General features: G+C 34.3%; 1 protein-coding gene across 9 annotated transcripts in view; it reads left to right on the top strand.

Moving 5' to 3' along the window:
* LOC111005570 (vacuolar protein sorting-associated protein, putative (DUF1162)) overlaps positions 1-20,109 on the top strand; it is a 34,276-nt gene extending 14,167 nt beyond the window's left edge. For 3 of the 9 annotated variants that reach the window (XM_088124340.1, XM_088124334.1, XM_088124344.1), the window contains 23 exons: positions 264-412; positions 3,095-3,150; positions 3,238-3,451; positions 5,685-6,095; positions 6,163-6,443; positions 6,635-6,720; positions 6,827-6,904; positions 7,040-7,301; positions 7,420-7,824; positions 7,929-8,025; positions 9,349-9,665; positions 12,027-12,143; positions 12,261-12,428; positions 12,893-13,021; positions 13,106-13,195; positions 13,315-13,421; positions 13,504-13,640; positions 13,893-13,975; positions 14,058-14,153; positions 14,273-14,395; positions 17,744-17,827; positions 18,118-18,261; positions 19,754-20,109. In XM_088124340.1, the coding sequence (XP_087980466.1) occupies positions 264-412; positions 3,095-3,150; positions 3,238-3,451; positions 5,685-6,095; positions 6,163-6,443; positions 6,635-6,720; positions 6,827-6,904; positions 7,040-7,301; positions 7,420-7,824; positions 7,929-8,025; positions 9,349-9,665; positions 12,027-12,143; positions 12,261-12,428; positions 12,893-13,021; positions 13,106-13,195; positions 13,315-13,421; positions 13,504-13,640; positions 13,893-13,975; positions 14,058-14,153; positions 14,273-14,395; positions 17,744-17,827; positions 18,118-18,261; positions 19,754-20,089 (3,970 nt within the window). In that variant the 3' untranslated portion in view covers positions 20,090-20,109. The other 6 variants (XM_022277107.2, XM_088124347.1, XM_088124342.1 and 3 more) reach the window with 6 other exon arrangements.
* The last annotated feature ends 540 nt before the right edge of the window (positions 20,110-20,649 follow it).

The raw sequence follows: 20,649 nt of genomic DNA, 5'->3' as shown, positions 1-20,649 counted from the left end.
AATTAGCTACCTCCGGCAATTAAAATAAGAAAAAACGAGAAGATCCTATAATTACATTACGCAAATAGATGTGCATATGTTGGTGCACAGAAAGCAAGTAATGTATTTGACTGATAGCAGTGCAATATATGGTTGAAGTTGTCGGCTATCAGTCTCTTAAGGAATCTGTTTTCCTTGTAATAATCCATGTAGATAAATAAATGTTTTGTTTGTTCATTATTGTTTGAGATTAATTTATCTCGGGGGTATTTCATGTTTATAAGGCACCCAGGATCACCAGACCAAACTCTTGCGAGCGGATCAGTTATTTCAATTCAACTTAGTGAAACTGAAAATTTTACAACTCCTATCAACATTTCCCAGTTACAACCACAAACATTTACTCAGAGAACACGTATAATATCTGCGAAAGGTATCCTCAATTTTCTTTTGTGGTTACTGGTGATTGACTTGTTTGCTTATTATAGTGTTTTTGGAGAAATAAAATATTACTTGCGCAAGGTCTTCTTATAAGAAAAAACCAATACAAATAAAAAAATAATGCAAACAAAGGTACCATAGTTACAAAATATTGACAACTAATATTTACAACTAGTATACAATTATTATGCATACCAATACTCTCCCTCAAGCTGGTTTTAAAATGTGGATAGCCAACTTGTCAATTAGTTTATCAAAATGCCTTTCTTTGGAAATTCCTTAGTTAGAACATTAACAGTTTGCTTTGTTGTCAAAAGATAAAGAATGCATTTTACACCTGCATCAATCTCCTTTATGAAATGCTTATGAAAGGTTGGCTTTATGAAATGCTTATGAAATGTTTGCCAACCTTAATATGTTCTGTTATATAATGTAGATCTAGACCATATATTCTATTGTATAATGTAGATCTAGACCGTGAACCATAGAGATAACAAACTTATTATTGTAGTAAATTCGAATAAGAACCGTCTGAGTTGAGAAAACCTCAATTCTTCAAGTATCATTTTGATCCATGTACCCTCACAAATTCTATGAGCTGAAGCTTTATACTCTACATCAATACTATTCCTAGTCTATCACATTTTTTATTTTACTTCACCAAGTAACTAAATTCCTTCCAACAAAACAACAGTATCTATAGGTTGATCTTCTATTAATAGCACCTCTTGTTTAGTCTATATCATCAAATATAAACTTTTCAGATAGTGCTTTTAAATATCTCAAGATTTTATATGTAGCTTTGAAGTCTTGAGGCTGGAACGCTATAACTATCTTTAACTAGCACATCTTTTTTTTTTTAACAAGAAACAAACTTTTCATTGATAGCTAACACATCTGACCTTGATGACTAACTTTAATTACAAGTAGTCATTTATGTCAGATTGAATCCGAAGTATCATTAGAAAGAAACTCATAATGAACTGCCATCATGTATAATCAGGTCGTATGATAATAATCAACAAGTGTAACAAAATATATAAATTATCCTTTGGACTCAACAAACATGGACCCAAATATTCTAATGAACTAACCCTCAAAAGGGACCCCAATTTGATTTTTGACCTAAGACTCAATCTTAGAAGATGAAACTTAGTACACTTACATGTTTCATATTCTATAGAAGTCAAACTATAAAACTAAAAATAAAGTTTCTTTACATTAAAAGAGACGGATAACCCGATTGACAATCTCCAAATGGGGATCACTACGGAACATGCTTTGGTATTTGGTATTTCATCATTAATTCAGGATTTTCATTGGTTTGTTGGTTCGGATTCCCAAGAAACCTCTCTCCCTCTTCTTTTTGTTGGCCTAAGAAGTTGAACGGTCATTCTTTGCCTCTGCTTTTCTTATTTATAGCAAGGGATCTTAGAGGTTTGAGAGGTGTTCTTTGGCAGCATGGATACTCCTCTGGATGTATCTAAAGAATTCATAGTTTCTACACTCAAATACATCTCTAGTCTTTCTCCTTTGAAATTGGATGCATATTTAGTCTTTCTGAACTCCGTGCTAGTCAAGGTTTGCAAAGAACGTGTTATGTGCTCATGCTGAGTTTGCTAGGAAAAAATTGGAGATACAAGTTGCTCGGGATAGAGACAACGCTGAAATTCGAGCCAAATTTTCTTAGGAACTCAAAGTCCTCTTTCCAGACGATAAAGATGGAGCTGATGGAGTGCCCGAAGTTAAAGATTCTAAAGTTATCTTTTTTGTGTCTCCGCATCTTGGTGGATCATTTTGATAGTAGTTACCATGATCTTTTTGTTGGCTTTTACTATTGTATTGCTTCTTGTGGAGCCTCTTTTCTATTTTGTTCTTTTTTCTTTTTCTCTCACTCCTTCGGGAGTTTGTATCTTTTTCTCTCACTCCTTCTGGAGTTTGTATCTTTGAACTTTTTCTCCTTTACATATATGAAAGAAAAGTTGTTTCTTGCTTAAAAAAAAGAGAGTCAAAAGGGTAGAGCCTAAGGAATCTTCTATCAATAAACATCTTTGTCACGAGATCTTGAAATAAGCAAGAACCCAGAAAGAACAAGACACAACAAGTTTAATGATTGGAATCCAATCAGAAGAGAATTATTAAAAATTCAAATTCAAACCGAGATCAAAGGAAGCAAGAAAGTGAGAACAATTGTGTTAAAGCATAAAGGATGCAACATCCACTGATCGAGTTTTCTTACCTTAAATCAACAGTTTCCAAATACAAAGGATGCACTATTAGACAGACTAAGCACGAGAAAAGCACAAGGTACACTACTAATTGTTTAACGAGGAGAAATCTCCTTGTTACCAAGCCCCAGAAAAATCCTCTAGTAATGAGTGTCTCCCTTTCCAAGCACGAGCTCTATTGATGTGCCAAGACACCCTTCAGACACATACCCCTTAATAGGTGAAAGAAACATTATTAAAAAGAATTGATAGGCTATAAATGAGGGTGAACTGGAAATGGTACCATTTACTCCACAATATAAATGAGAAAAAAAAAAGTATATGATTTTGTAGACTCTGTTGGATTTTGGATTTTGAATTTTTCTTTCCTCAATTTGTTGCTAATGGAGGCAAATCTTTTGGGAATGCCGCTGATGATATTCATATACACTCTATTTCTTCCGTAGATTCAAGAACTTATCCAGGTCCTCTTATTGTGGTTGAAATTTCTCGGCATCCTGAGGTAATTCATCACTTTGTGAACAAATTGTTTTGATGGGGTTATCCTTGAAGATGATTGCACTTATTTCACTTTTTCTCCGCTTTGCAGGATGGTTTGTCAATTGTGGTTTCCCCTATGACGAGAATACATAATGAAAGTGGACTAACCATGGAACTCCGATTTCGACGAAATCAGCCAAAAGAAGATGAATGTGCTTCTGTGTTGGTAGAACCTAAAGATGTGATTGATGATTCCATGGGAATGTTTGATGCTTTAAATTCTTCCGGTGGATTGAGAAAGGCACTAATGTCTCTAAGTGTTGGTACATGGTATCCCTAATCTAAACATGGCCAGTTTTTTCTTTGTGAAATAGGGGAACGGAATTTTATGCTGATGAAATTACATTAAAATATTTTAAGATCTTCGAGTTCACAAAGTATTAAATACCAGTTAAGTGAAATAATATTGTCCATATGTGCTCATGCTCTTCGTTATTGGTTATGTAGACTTCATATACACTAGGAGTCTCATACAACAAAAATACAGCAGTCATCATTGGCTAACATATTATTTTAAACAAGATACGAACTTTTCATGGATCAAAATTGTTCAAGGATGAAAACTCCTTCGAGGTAAAAAAGGAAAAATAATAATAATACAGATAATATATAGGGACTAAATAAAATGATCTCAATTTGACAAATAAGACAAGATGAATAATGCTTGAATAATTTAGATATTGAACACCATTGAGTGCCCTTGAACTTAGCTAAATCAAAGCACTCAAAGTGCTCAATCCAAACTTTACTCTTGCCTTCAAATATCCTCTGATTCCTCTCAAACAGTGTCTCTGTCAACATGGCTAACATATTACAGTTAAATAAATGCTCAAAAAAATTTTCACTCCTCCTAAGGTGCATGCTTAAAGATATCCATCATGCGTAGGTTAACACTAATCTTCTTAAATAACTGTCTAAGAAGATCCTTAGGAAACTGTTAAAGTACTTATAAAATGTTCTCACTCCCCTTAAAAGTGTGCTTAATGATACTTAAGCATGTTATAATACAGTATAGCTAAGTTCAAAGCCTCACAATGGTGTGCTCTCTCCAATCTCTTTGCAAATTATTCTCATAGCATGATTTGTTCTAATTGGGAGGCTTTTTTGTGTAATGTTTAAGCTTCATTTATTTAGTTTGGTTTGTTTGTATCTTTTTTTTTTCCCTTCTTCATCCTCTTCATTTCACCCCAAATGAACAATTTTTTGTTCCTTTTCATTTATCAATGTAAAGTTCGTTTCTTGTTCAAAAAAATACTTAAGCATGTTAGAATCAAATTTCACTTTCTCTACTGAAACTAGAGAGAGGAGTGAACTGCATGTCTCACATCTCTATACTGACATTATAACTATAAATCTTCCTAGAAAATCATTTGACAAATTTCTAATGTTGGTAACTGTTGAGATATTCATAAATGAATTAAATTTACCCAATCCATCAGCTTAAGCTTTTGGGTTGAGTTGTGGTTTATTCATTCTTAAGATGGTATCAGAGCGGGAGGTCCTGTGTTCGAACTCCTGCTTTGTCATTTCCTCCCCGTTTATTATGATTTCCACTTGTTGGGTCTTGATGTAATTTTCCAAGCCCACAAGTGAAGGGGAGTGTTGAGATATCCATAAATGAATTAAATTTACCCAACCCATCAGCTTAAGCTTTTTGGTTGAGTGGTGGTTTATTCATTCTTAAGACCTTCGATGATAGACATCTTCAAGCACACTTTTAAGGGGAAGTCAAAACATTTTGTAAATATTTTTGAACAGCTACCTAAGAATCGTCCTGAACAGTTATTTGAGAGTAATGGTAACCTACCTACACACGATCAATGTCTTTAAGCAAGCACCTTAGGGGGGGTGAAAATTTTGTGTACATTTTTATACTGAATATGTTAATCAATGCTATTCTTCCAAGGGTATAGCCAGATAATTACAGAACTCCTAGTTATAGATTACTATATAATTAAGAAGAGTTATCATACGATCCCCTTAAACAGCTCATGTTATTATTTGTCCTCCAAGTTTGCTGACTTGGATAAAAACTACCAGAATAAGGGACTCCATATAGTTTTTTTAACTAGTGATATTTTTTGGGTTTAGAAAACCAGGCACAGCCATCGAAACTGCAGCATAATTTTGACAGTTCTAAATAGGAAATATCCTTGTTGGATTTGTTCTATTTCCTCCCAATCACTGTGTGAGAGATGATGAACTAGAGTCCTTAGAGCCTTAATATTCGTACCTATATATTTTGTATTCGCTGATTGTAAGTATTTAATAACATGAGTAAAAGAATATTCTTCCTTGGTTTTACCCACCATTTAAATAGAAGATAAAAACATCTATGATGGAGTAGAAGTCCAGCCTTATGTATGTAAACCCTGTACTAATTGCTAGAACCGTAAATTTTTTCCAAAGGTTTTAGTTAACAGTATTACACTGCATTCGTCTATATTTTCTCTTCAGGTTATCTTTTTCTGAAATTGTTGAGTTGAAACCTTGCAGGAAACTTCCTTCTTTCTTTTAGACCAAAGTTGACTGATAACTCGATGAATTCAAAGTCAGTTGAGTGGTCAGATGATTTTAAAGGTGAAAAGGCAGTGCATTTGTCTGGAATTTTTGATAAGTTAAGCTACAAAGTCAGAAAGGCTTTAATGGTTGGATCGGAGAAGTACTCCTTTAGCACATCAAGTTGTAAGCTGTTAGTTGATGGTGGACATGTTAACAACTTGCACTTTCTGATTCAGTGCGTTGGTAGGGATGTGCATATTTTGCAGCCTGATGAATCTGGGAATAGGTTTGATAATAGCCATTCATCTGATGTGTTACAAGAGCAAAAACAAATTTTTCTTCTACCTACCGTTCGAGTGTCCAATTTATTGTATTCGGAGATACATGTGCTTTTAAGTGAGACAGGTAAAGTTGAAATTGTTTTGCCATTTGGATAGTTTAAAATGATCTAACTTGTCATTTCTTTTTATAGCAGATACTAGTACCATAAATGAGGATTCGCATATTGGAACCAGGGCAACTATATCATCTGACTCAACAGCTGATTTCTATGTGAACCCTGCCATAATTTTTTTTACTGTTACATTAACTGCGTTAAATTCAACCTGCAAATCAGTGAGTAGTGGTGATTTTGTCAAAAAGTTACTGAAGCAGAAAAGCAGTGTTCAGTCGGTAGACATTGATCTTGATTTTGGAGGTGGAAAGTACTTTGCTTCCTTAAGATTGGCTCGTGGCCATAGAGGCACATTAGAGGTTATGTTAACGTCACATTTTACTTTGTCTTGAAAGAACAAAATACACATTTCACTACTAGTTATTTATTTACAGTGGTTCGGTTGAAGTTTTGCAGCAGCTCCAACTAAGAAGCTATTAAAATAATAATGCCTTATAGGAAATCTAATGCATTTTAATCTTCAGGCAACCTAATGTATATTGAATTGCAGGTATCTGTTTTTGCACCGTATGCCCTGAAGAACGACACAAATTTTATGCTGCGTTTTCTTGCTTCAAATAAGAAGACCCTTTACAGGTAGGGGCATCTAAGAATGATTCATGAATGCTTACGTGCATTGTTTTATGGCCTATGCATATCTTTGGCATAATCTATAACAAATGAAAGCCATGGCTATATGCAGGGATGTAGAGGAGAATGGTTTATTCCCAAATTTAGGAATATGTTTGGCTCCAAACTCCACTTGTTCATGGCTCTTAAAGTAAGATAGATCAACACTCAGAAGTAAAATGGATTTTTTCTAATTATTTTCTTTCTGTTTCCTTGTCTCACATTAACTACATTTAATCTTCTGAATTTCCAATTTATTTAATGACATCAACGTAACTTCTTACAGGTCCAAAAAGGTGTTTGTACAGGTGTTAGAAAATTACACATCTGAAGAAGCACTACTTGACTTGGACGCTCTATCTGGCTTCACAGAACTAAGCTTGCAAATGCAAGGAGATGACATGGTATTTAGCATCAAACTTGGTGTTTCTTTGGGATCACCGTTAGGAAATATGGTTTTGCCGTCCCAACTAGTTACCATAGTCCCACGGTATGTTGTGATTAATGAATCAAAAGAAGATATTATTGTCCGTCAGTGTTATTTGCAGGTATGTAATTCATTCTTCAATTTTGAGCTACTTTTTTTTAGCACTTTAGTCACTGTTTTTTTAGATGTGTTTTGAACCTTTTTTTCTTCTTGGCTGCTCTTTTTACTCCTATATGAAGAATGATGGAGGCACAATCGAAGTCAACAGTAAACAGAAAGCAACACTAAAGCTGCAGGATGGAATCCAGCAGCCTAGAGAGTCCAGTGTATTTGAAAATTTTGTGAAGAAGCACACAAAATCTATGGACGATTCTTTAAAATTTATTCAGTTCTGCCTAAGTGAGTCTGATTTGAGTTGGTCCGGCCCAATATGCGTTGCTTCATTGGGACGATTTTACCTGAAATTCAAAAGGCAGCCAGACCAAGGGACTTCAAAAGGCACAAGTATAATTGAATTTGCTGCAGTTCATGTGGTGGAAGAAGGTTCAACATTAAGTTTACATTTCCATAAACCACCAAATACCAATCTTCCATACAGGATTGAGAATTGTTTGCACAATTTTTCTGTAACATACTATCAGAAGGTTGTGCTGTTCTTCCATTTTCCTCTCTTATCAATTAGTCAATGATGTGAACTAGGATATGTATGTTAGTATTCTTTTCTATTAATCACACGATAATTTTACAGGATGTTTTGGAACCAGAGGTTCTAGGATCTCAATGTAGCGTTGATTATGTCTGGGATGACCTGACTCTTCCACATGAGCTAGTAGTCCTAATTAATGGTACTTATGAATTATTTCTTTCAAGGTCTACATCTTTCTTCTCTTTTATATTTTTACCTTGGTGATATTGACTAGGTTGCTGATTGCTATTAATGCTATGTATGAAATAATAAGGGTTTTAAAAGAAAAATTCCCTGCTTTCCGTGTATTTCTAATGACTTGCTAGTTAGGTTAATTGAGAATCGGAAAACAAAATTTACATATTTGTCTCTACTAAGCAACTCACTTTTAAGCACTTAAATCTTTAATTTTATTTGAACTTTGTAGAATTATTTAGACTGAAGATATATTTGAGGCATCCCAATATTTTATGTAAAGGTTTTGAAGTATGACTTGAGTTTGGGAATGTCATTTGATTAATGTTTGATGGAAAATTATATATAACAACCTTTGATCTGATGAACGAAGAGTTGACTCTGAGATTTTTTACAAAACTTAGACCATAGTTTTCCTCTAATCTCTCTTTTTTCATTTTTATCTTATTACTTGGTGACCCTGCATTAAGTTTGACCATCCTCAAATTTAGACTTCTGCGCTTGTGCCTTCCTCACCAACCTTGGATTTTCCCATTGTCATTGTAATTTGACTTTCTACTTTTTGTACAATTTCATAGATGCACTACCTTAATTATCAAAGATATGGAACTTGACTAATTTCAATATTAAGAATTAACACTTGATTAAGATTCTCCTTCAAACCATCTAGGAAGTGCAATGCTTGTCCTTTATCAAGTATCCTTTCATCTCGTAGAGCAAGGTTAGTCTAATCAATGTCCTAATTAACGGTACTTATGAATTGTTTCTTTCAAGGTCTATATCCTTTCATCTTGTATAGCTCTTTTTTCTTGTCAGACTTTTCTTTTCCTTTTTTGCCACTAGGTAAACCACGTAGGTGACATAAGTGAACAATCATGACCTTGGAAAATGATCGTGGGTTTGCTGGATTGTGGTTTTTTCTAATTTTAACAATCTTAGTGATTATTGATCCATCAGATGAAATAAAGATTCACCGTTTTAGCTTCGCAAAGCATGTCAATGGTTTGGCATCGTATGTAATTGGTCTTGGGATGGGGATGCAGTTATATATAGAAATTTGTTGCCCTATACCATTTTATATCTTCTTCTACCATGAAAGTGCGATACTCTGTTTCCAACTTGTTAGATGTTGATGATTATGGAAGGAGCTCTGTTTAAAAATTATTTGATTTTGACATTGGGTTGCACAGGTCTGAATTTCAAAATTCATATTATTCTCTATAGCTAAGGAATGTTTTTCGAAGACAAGTTTTTTAGATTGACTCTTTGTTGTTGAAATTGCTGATAGAGAGCCTTGTACGTGAAATTAACTTGGATAAGTTGCGTGCATGGAAGCCTTTGTATAAGTCTAGGCAACAAGGAGGCTTGGCACGTCACTTTCTTTGGGAAAGAAACGTGGGAGACAGAAAAACAATATCGGACGACTTTCATGGCCGGGAGATTGTGAGGGTTGGCTATGAAATATATGCGGATGGTCCAACCAGGGTTTTACGGATTTGTGAGAAAGCTGATTGTCACAAAGGAGATTCGGTGATTCAAACATCTGAAAAAATTCAACTCATAATTTCTGATATCACAGTTCACTTACTTGAATGTTGGAGGCAGGTCAGTCTTGCATGTTCTCTCCCTGACCCATCCCTTCTCAAGTTTTCATTGATTTATCAAGTTCAAATATGTTAAAACTCCAATTTTGTTAAGTGGGTGGTATTGTGCCTTGCTTCTATAGAATAATATCTTCCTTATTTGTTGTGCATTTTTATCTAATTAGAACTATGACTCTGAATTTTGAACTTGAAACTTCTTTGTCTATGCAATATATAGAGGAGAAACTCTCTCTTTCCATTCTGCCCTCTTCCTTTCCTTTTTCAATTCATTTATTGTAATTATTTTTTAATTTATTATTTTGGTTTCCTTCAAATAAAACTATCAAATGTTTTATTTTTTAATTTTTGGTTTGTTTCGAGAAATATATTGATCAATTCCGATTCTTTCTTTTTCTATTGATTCTTTTTTAGCACAATTTTGCAAAGAAATAGTCTACTTGTTTCTCGAGAAGAGATTGAAAACATGCGCAATATCATTTGATTGAATAGTTGTAACAATCCTAAAAGATGTTCCATTCGAAATTAGACCAAGAAGGGGAAGGATTAAAAGTGTTAATGAAATTTATTATAATTGAAAATTGGTAATGACATTAATTATTTAGAAATTTACCACATATTCATATCCTGTTTTATTTCTTTTACCTAAGATAAAGTCAATTTAACCAACAATAATATATTTTATTTCAAAAGTGAATTATTTTTACAGTTTCAAAAATTAACAAAATTGATTACATTTTATTGAGTATAGAGAATGTGATGTAACAGCGCGTTGGTTTTATCAGTTTATTAGTTAAAGGCTTAAGTTAGTTGGTTAGCTGTTAACCATGCCTAAGACTATTTTTGTTAAATGTTAGTAGCCCTCTTCTATAAAAGGGGCCATGATGAGGCTTCATCTCCATTAATACAATTCTCTCTCATTTGGTTTACACCAACTTTACCGTTAACACTATTACTTAAGTATTGAAATGGCATACATATTGAATTAATAAGTGATGATTGGCAAGATGTGGCAAATCATTACGAACAAGGGAGCTACTTTTGGTCCTCAAAACCAAATGTGATATAAAAATTTAAATAAATTATATAATATATATATATATATATATATATTTTATAGGAAACTTAAGATTTTTAAATAAATTAATAAGAGAAGAAAGGAAAAGAAGAAATGAAACAGCAAGGAGCTGAAGGTGGTGGCAGTTTGGCCTCATTGGTGATGGAGTTTCAGTCAGTTAGCAGTGACTGCTGTAATTGAGAATATTTCCTTTCCTCCGGCTTTGATGTCATGTCGGAGAAACCGATTCTCCCGTATTCGCAGAAGATTGGTTCCTTAACTTTGTTTATGGATTAAATCTTAGAAAGAAACCATATAATTAAAGCAATAAGAAATCAGAAAAATAAATAAATTATGTACAACTAAAAAAATAAAGAATGTAATCATCCGGATGAATGGAAGGATAAGGAGGTCGGGGTTAGGGGTTGGAGACCTTGACTTTTCAGCCTTTTGTTGTGCCAAGTAAGCTTTTTAGTTGGTTATTTCTTTCGACAAGACTGATCTTGCATACCAAAACTGGGCATTCTTTTTGATTTTTTGCTTTCATCAAAGGTTCTAGGTGTTCATTTCTTTTGGGCAGTAGCTTGCTGCTGTTTTTGCAGTTTTATGGGGTGGTTTTGTTTGCTCTGGCTTGTTTGCTTGTTGAGATCTAAGGCATTCTGTTCTTAGTTTTATTTTTATCTGTTGTCTACTTAGGAGATTTTTTCTTTACTTTTGTTTGGTTTTATGCACTTTGGAGTTTTGTATCCTTGAGCATTTTTCTATCTTTTTATCTATACATGTAAAGTTCGGTTCTTTTTCATTTTTTTTATATAAAAAAAAAAGAAAATGGAAGGATAAGGAGGATTTACTGCCTGAATCTTTCCACGGTTTATCAGAAAATGGTGCTAAATTAGGCCTGGACCTGAATTTTCCCACACCACCCCCCTCTTTTTTTTTCTGAAATTCCCCACGCATTGTTTACCTCTAATATGTAGATTTGCAATATGATATCAAACCTTCCTATCCAATTGAGTATTTTGAATATTACAGTTCATCCATGTGATTCATAGTAATAGTCACTCATGTCTCAGAATTTGTTTTGCTTTGTTTTCCTAGTCCCTCATTATGTACGAAACTGTGAGTATAAAATTATTCTACACAATTTCTTGGATTGTGCCTTTTACAGGTCATTTTGGGTTAAGAGAATGGTTGCCGAGAATTGATTTGTTGATTAGATCGGCCAACAAATTTTAAATTAATTGTATTGTTATTAGAATATCAATGTCTTCAACCTTTTAACTTGATTATTTCTAATTATAATTTAAGGATGAAAATGGGAGCGAGCCGTTAGCTTATATGCCACTTGTAGCTGCTAGACTCGGGGACATTAAATTGTATTCTGTGTTTACAGAGCAGCAGAAATATAACCAGATTACTATTCAGGTATTGCTTACCGTTACCCTGATGTTATGCTGGTAGTTGCCAAGTCCTTCCAATAACCAACTATTTATTCTTATACTTTGTAACGGTCGAGTGCTAATTCATTAGTAATTGGTGCAGTCATTGAGATTGGAGGAAAAGAGAGTAGGAGCTGTTTTTGCTGCAATGGTTCGTAGACATCAAGTGGATTACAGTGACTCAAATGATTGTGTTCTCAAAGTTGTGTGCATCCTGAACTCAACCAGCATTCATGTCAAGCAAGTCAAATACTTATCTGTTGTTCTGCAGGTAATATCAAGCATTATTATAACAATAGCATTGGCCATACACCACAGGCCGTTTGGTAGACCTTATATGCTTAACGGATTGTTTGCTTCATGGACCAAATTGAAAATGTCATTTCATATAAATAATTTAGCTACGCAATAAAACTCATTAAATTACTACTAACCTTTTGAAGCTGCTGAGGTAAAACTGCTTATTTAATTTATTTTTTACACAACCCTCAAATGTCTCATAAATGTTACTAACTTTTTGAGTTCAACAGATGAATGATTTATATTAAAGGAAGACATAGAATTACAATAATCTGAATTTAAAACCATATACTCTAATATCATGTTTCACTTGCTACAAATTTTAAACATTTATATTACCATATTAATATTAACTTAATTATTTAATTTAGTCTTAACATAACTTTCTTCATTACTTAACTACACCACTTAGATTTTGTTAGCCTATATTCACAGCCAATTGATTTGAACCTTGATGAGGAGACCTTAATGAGGATTGCTCCATTTTGGAGAACATCTCTTAGTGACTCAAAAACTAGGAGCCAGCAGTACTATTTTGACCATTTTGAGATCCACCCAATAAAGGTCTGGCTTTATGTTCACTCTAGCTTGCCCAATCTTGATATTTAACTGGAGGCAGATTATAATTGGATTTATTTATTGTTTTAGATTATTGCAAATTTCCTTCCTGAGGAATCATATTCAAGTTACAGTTCAACGCAGGAGACTCTGAGGACCTTACTACATAGTGTAGTAAAGGTGTGTGATTTGAACAGTCCTGTGCACTTGATTTCTCTTGCTCACTTAAACATCTGTAACACTTTCTACTTTCACATGCACGCGTCCGTTGATTTTTGCCTTTTTCTTGTACTTTGTAGATCCCTCCCATGAAGAATGTGGCTGTTGAGCTCAATGGTGTTCTAGTTACTCATGCTTTGATCACAATGCGTGAACTATTTCTTAGATGTGCTCAACATTATTCATGGTAAGCAGACCTTGTGTTTTCATTTTGTTATGTTATATTTTTTACATGCTGCATAGATTGAAATCACATTATAATGATCCAGGTATGCCATGAGGGCTGTCTATATTGCAAAGGGAAGTTCATTGCTCCCTCCAGATTTTATTTCCATCTTTGATGACTTATCTTCATCTTCATTAGATGTCTTCTTCGATCCCTCACGTGGGTTTATGGGTCTTCCAGGTACTTTTTCCCTTAACTTCTTTGTCTAATCATTTACCTTGTCTTTTCTTGCCAATGAATTTTTTTTAGCTTAAACAAAGCAAATAATTGATTGCAGATTTCAAATTGAACCTATTTTTTCAATTATTTACAATTGACAATTGTTGTTAAAAAAAAAAAGACAATTGCATTCATGATCAAAGATGATTCTATCAATTTTTTAAAGGTCTATGTTTTGTTAATGTTCAATTGCTGCTTGGCTATTGAGAGCAGGGACTTTCAAGTTTATCAAGAAATGTATTGATGTGAAAAGGGTGTCAGGTACCAAACGCTATTTTGGAGATTTAGGGAAAACTGTAAGTCTGATTTTTTTTTTGCATACATGTTGATGTTGTCATGGTATTGATAAAGTCTAATTGGCTTAAAACTGATTTACAGTTGAAGACAGCTGGGTCGAATGTTATCTTTGCTGCTATAACTGAGATTTCAGACTCTGTTCTAAAGGGAGCAGAAGCAAGTGGTTTTAATGGAATGGTAGATAACCTCATTATTCAAGTCCATATGTTATGCATTTTCTTCTTTCTAGCTATTTGCCTCCTGACCTGAAATTAAACATTAGAAACTAAGATTTTGTTGTCCCTGCAATTTCGAAGGTGAGTGGATTTCACCAAGGAATACTAAAGATAGCCATGGATCCATCTTTACTTGGGAGTGTCTTGATGGAAGGTGGCCCAGATAGAAAGATCAAACTTGATCGAAGCCCAGGGGTTGATGAGGTAATGTGTGTGGTATACTGGTAAATGTAGTATCCGTCAGCTTGTGATCACTATAGACAACTTCTAGTTGAATGTGCAAGTATTATCTCATGAAATTACACAGCTGTGATACAGTTCTTTTATATATTGAAGAATGTATTTCGAAAGATGTTTTTTGGATTAATTTCCCTTCAATTGCATAATCTGTATGATACCTACAGCTATACATGTCTTTTTTAATTTTCACTATGCACATATGATATATAGTTCTGTGGTTAATTATTAGTTAAATTACACTATTAGCCTCTAGATATTTATTTTGTGTCTATTTTGAACTTGGAGTTTTCAAAAGTTATGATTTATATTTTATCCCCTAGCCCTAAGTTTTGCAAAACAGGTTCATTTAGTCTCCATCATCATTTTATTTTCGTTTTATACAGTAACAAATAGTTTATGGGATTTTTTTTAATTAGTTATATATATATATTTTTTTTTTTGTGAACAAGATACAAACTTTACATTGATATATGAAAAGATATCAGAAAAAGTTCAAAGATACAAACTCTCCTGGGATGAAAGTGAAAAGAAATAAAGGAGTTCGTTGATATATGAAAAGATACCAGAAAAAGTTTAAAGATTACAAACTCTCATGGGATGCAAGTGAAAAGAAATAAAGGAAATAAAATACAAATTAATGCAAAGGGAAAGCATCCCCAGATATAAAAATAGCTTCAGATGAATAATCTTTAAATAGAGGTTGGATCAAGCACCAAAGAGATGCCTTGTACTTAGCTAGATCAAAACATTCGAACCAATCTCCTTTTTTGTCTTTGAAAAGCCGTTGGTTTCTTATGAACCAAAATTCCGAGAGCAATGCTTTGACTGTATTGGTCGAAAGAAGATGAGCTTTTGGGAGAAGAAATGGCCCATAAAGAAGTTGTTTCAAGTTCCCTGACGCTGAGTTTGAAAAAACCCAACATAAATTGAAGAGGCAGAATAGTCTTTCCCAACGCTTGGCCGCAAAGGGACAAAGGAAGAGTAAATGAACTTGACATTCGCTGTTTGCTGAACAAAGAACATAGATTGAGGACTGGAGAGCAAGGAACGAAACCTTTTCTAAAGTATATCCGTACTATTCAGGTTGCCAAATAGGATCGTCCACGAGAGGACATATGAAGGATACTTGACCTAGATTTTTTTAAGTACAACAAAAATCCGGATATGGAGATTTCAACTTCCAACCTCAAGGGAAGAAGTAAATGCTCTAGATTTTCTTTTCAAACTTTTATTATGTTGATGTCGCAAAAAGACTCCAAATCCCACAATTAAACTCCGGTCAGTTTGCGCTCCTACCCGTTAGACTTCCAAGCCTGTCATTGTTGATTTGCTACTTTCTACAATGCGTCGGGTTCAATTCCAATTGTGCCTTACCCACCATGAGTTGCAGACTATATAAACTAAGGTTTGAGAGAACCAGATTCTACTCATTCTCATTACTGAAGTCTATATATAGACAAATATACAAGGTTGACCTAATCCTAGAAGGAGAAGGTAAAGGACAAAGGACAAATTAATATTAATACAAGAATATAAAATATACTAATATATACTCTAACACTCCCCCTCAAGTTGGTGCATATATGTTAATCATGCCTAACTTGTTAGACAAATAATCTATTCGTGCTTCATTCAACTTGTGTTCTATATCATTGGGATCAACTCAGAAGTTACGATTGATTTCTTCTCAGTCATAACAAACAAACAAACTTATTTGAACAAAACGACAGAACCAGATCAAACCACCCGAACCAAACAAAACAAATTAATCAAATTGCTGGAATCAAATCGGATTAAGTGTTTTCTGAACCCAGAAACCCCAAGTGCTACCCCACGACAACCAGAGGGGCGAAGGCGACGGTTGGCGACTTGCAATGACGAAAGCACACGGCGATGGCGACGGCGATTGGCGGCGAGACGAAACCCACGAACAGCAATCAGAAAACAACAGTGCTGGCGAATCAGCAAACGGCGGTGGTTGGCAGCGGCGGCGGTAGTAGTGAGTTGAGTTGGATAGCAATGAACAAAAAGGGACAAAACCCCAATGCGCACCAAAACCCTAATGGGCACAAAACCCTAATGGGCAAGAAACCTAGAGCTCTAATACCATGTAGAAACTAAAGTTTGAGAGAACCAGATTCTACTCATTCTCATTACTAAAGTCTATATATAGACAAATATACAAGGTTACCTAATCCTAGAAGGAGAAGGTAAAGAACAAAAGACAAATTAATATTAATACAAGAATATAAAATATACTAATATACTCTAACACAGATTCTTTATTTTTTCTTTTCTTAGAATTGACATCATTACTCATTGCAAACTACGACCAACCAACCAAGTTTTGATCCCAGCACCTCTTGGGCTCATGAATGTTAGGTCCAAGGTCATCTCTTCTTCCCTAGTTGTCTTCATCTTGTCTTTAATGATGCTCTCACCATCGGATGGTTAACCTCATAGCCTGCTCCATTCTGTCGCCCTTATCAATCACAATCTATCACACTGATCCTCCTTCCTCCATTTTGGCTCTCACGGTTTGGGATTAGCCTTAATACCCCGTTACCAACATTGAGTTGAAAGTTCAAAGAGTCACTGTTCAATTGATTTTTCAACACACTGTATGTCATAAAGATGCCAGAGAGTTTTACAATCTTAAAGAATGAAGAAGGGAAAAACTTTAACCCAACAGAGACGAACTTTACTGAAGGTATATGGTGTGTTCCTAACAACCAGACGAAAGTGCAGAAGCAGGAAAGAGTTTCTTTTTCTAATAAAAGAAAAAAGAAAAAAAAAAGAGGTTCATATCAGTGAGCTACACAGATGGGTTGAGCTAGCTTAGGTTATTTTGCTTTGACATATATACTGCTAAACTCAATATTAGCGATATAATATATTAATACATAAATGATTCAAAAGTATCTAAATTGATTTGTACCATTAGTTATACAAATTACTAAAGTAATGTTTATGGATTATGATAGCATTACAATTGTTCGATAAATTAGCTCATGTTTTTAATTAATTGTAATAATTAACATCTACCCAACTTCTTATAAAGTATAGTAGTTTTACTAGAAATAAAACAAAAAAGAAAGGGAAGACTTCATGTAACATGTAGTAGTAATATAGTATAATTAAAATATTACATTACACCAACATCATCGCTGTGCAATGTTGGGAGAAGCATAAAGATAACTTTGTTTAGCCTCAAATTGTGGATCCTTTTATGGTAATTTGGCTTATTAATTCCAGAGAGTCAATATCAGCAATCCATAGTTGCATAGTGATGTCTTTTTTGGATTGCTGCAGTTATATGTTGAAGGCTACCTGCAAGCTATGCTGGATACAATGTACAAACAAGAATATCTTAGAGTTAGAGTCATTGACAATCAGGTATGTCTTAGAGGTATACAAGAAGCTGATCAAGAACTTTTTTCTGTATATATATATGTGTGTATGTATGTATGTAAACTTGAAAATTTCTGCCCATGACTATAGGTTCTTTGATACATGGTAATCTTGATTGTGCATAAATGGTCTAGATGCAGTATTATGAAATCATGCCAAACGGAGATATCTTATGACCTGATTTCTATGTTGATTTTTCAGACTGCACATGCTTTCAATTCGACAACCCTTTTAACTATGCCTCAGAGATAAAATAATAGTATGTATGCATTCAGGTTATCCTTAAAAATCTTCCCCCAAACACTTCTCTGATAAATGAGATCGTGGAACATGTGAAAAGGTTTCTTGTTAGCAAAGCATTGTTAAAGGGAGATCCGGCAACAGCTACTCGCCCTTTTCACCATCTTCGACGTGAAAGTGTAAGCTTAGCACTCTGTCCACTTTCTTATTTATTACGTTTTCTAGCTTTGTTTTTCTGTTCTCAAAATGGTAGTTGTGTTCAAATCTATGACTAAACCTTCATGGTATAGTTTGAGCTAAATCCTGAGTTATTTTGAAGAGAAAATCTTTGAGGATTGATCATGGAATTGATTTTTTTTTAATTGACTCATTCATGTTTTGTTTTATATGATATTTCTTATCCATATATAGTAGTTTAGAAATCTTAATTTCCATGCGGACTGCTGTAGTTATGCATAAATATGCAATAGGTGAGAGTACAAACATCAATAATTTAATTGAACTCTCCATATTATACCAATTCCATAAGCTGCTAACACTCACTGCCCCTCGCATGGACTCAAATGTCCAAAGTCAATGGAGAGACTGTAACAACCAGTACCGGTCCTGCTTCCCATTTATTACCTTTTGAATCTTGGATCAATTTGAATATCCTTATCTCAGAATCCAAGCGCACTAAATTTTGTTCTTTAAGCACTGAAAATAAAATCACGTTTTTTTTTAAGCATCACCTAAGTGAGGTGGAAAATGACAACCAAAAAGTTAAAGAATTCCTTAGCTCGAATTTGGAAGTAATGACCTTGGCTCACTAAGATAATGTAGGAATTGGGGGTAGCTCGGTTTCTCAAGGATATTTTGTTCTCGTGCCACATTGATTAAGGGACAAAAATTGGAACTCTCCAAGGAAATTAAAGCTATTAACAGGGAGCATTATGAGAGATTGAAAAATTAACTCATTTATCTCATACCATACAAGAGGTTGCTTCTCGAGTAAGATTGCTAATCTGTTAATTCATTTTCTTAGAGATCTTATGGAAATATTTTATAGAACCCAGTACTCCAAGACTATACCAACGAAAAGTTTGTGAAAGATGTAAAAAGTTTATTGTCCAAGGCTTAATCAGATATATCACTAATAGAAGATCAACCTTAGCACATTTGATCTAAGAAATCTTCTGACTTGGGTAATCAATAAATAGTCGATAGTAATCACCATTAGCCTAGTGATCAGATGGGTAAGCTGTAAATTCATATTCAGACTATGTTAGGCATCTATTTAGGATATTGTATATCCTTTTTACAATTCCAAATGTTATAGAGTCACACCATTCTTCCGTGGGATTAATCATCGTGCATGTAAACTAGCTCAAATGCCCATTATTTATTAAAAGAAAAATGAAAATAAGGATGGTCATACGAAATACAAGTTCTGTTCTCTCCTTTTAGTATTCTATGGCACAAAGACCAGCATAACAAAGCAATAGATGTCATCTCTTTCCTCTGGATCACATCCGTTTTAGTTCCCACTTCTTAACTTCAGGTGTATGCTAAAGTCGACATTTTATTGCAGTTACAATGCTATTTCTTATCTTTCATCAAAATTCTGGCACATGGGGCTCAGATAGTGCACGACCCAGTTACTGACCAATGCTTTCTGCATCTTTCGTCCAGGAATGGAAGATCGGGCCTACGGTGCGAACGCTCTGCGAACACCTCTTTGTAAGTTTTGCAATCCGTATGCTGAGAAAAGGTGTCTCACAGATTGTGGTTAGGATTCCTCAGAACAAAGAATCGAATTCTGATATTGAAACGACCGAGCTTGCTTTAGTTCCTGGCAAGGAACAAAGTGGTAAGTTCATCTGGAGTATGGGAATTGGCAAGTTTATGCTGTCTGGTATTTTAGCATATATTGATGGTCGGCTGTGCCGTAATATCCCTCATCCTATCATACGACGGATTGTAAGTGGCTTTCTGTTGACTCTCCTAGACAACAATAAAAACGAATAGTTTTTGTTGCCTCTTCTAAATCTGTGCATTATATATATTTGTCACTGTCATGTAGAAGGGGCAAAAAAGATTATCTGCTGCATATGATAAAATATTGGGGGAGGGTTATTTTCAAAAAATGGTGCATATCTAAAGGTAATTTTAACTTCCCTCTTGAAGATTCAAGTCCTGGGTGGTCCAATAATATATAGACAAGTGTTTTTTTAATTTTGCATAAGTCCTACATGGTTCACTTGTCTACACGTTACTCGACCATTCAGGAATTTAGAAGGAGCTTCCTCCTGAATTTTTAGGAAGGAAGTTTTTTCCTTTTCGAAATATTCAATAAGTTCGAAAGTGCTCTTTCAATAGAAGAAACCTTAGAGTTCTAATCATAGCATCGACTTTTGGAATGGTTTGTAGATGTCTTATTTACTAAGTTATGTTTAGATGGACTCGATAGAGAGAAATATTATTGGTAGATTGTTGCATTCTAAGAATGAAAAGTAGGGCCCACTGTTAATTCCAAGACGGGAAGGCTGGAGATGCCCACTGTTTATTTCAAGTGATAAAAAATACTA

The sequence above is a fragment of the Momordica charantia genome (genome assembly GCF_013281855.1).
Source record: "Momordica charantia cultivar OHB3-1 chromosome 1 unlocalized genomic scaffold, Mcharantia_2.0 BLBB01000001.1, whole genome shotgun sequence".
Lineage (NCBI taxonomy): Eukaryota > Viridiplantae > Streptophyta > Magnoliopsida > Cucurbitales > Cucurbitaceae > Momordica > Momordica charantia.
This window is presented reverse-complemented; position numbering and strand designations above follow the sequence as displayed.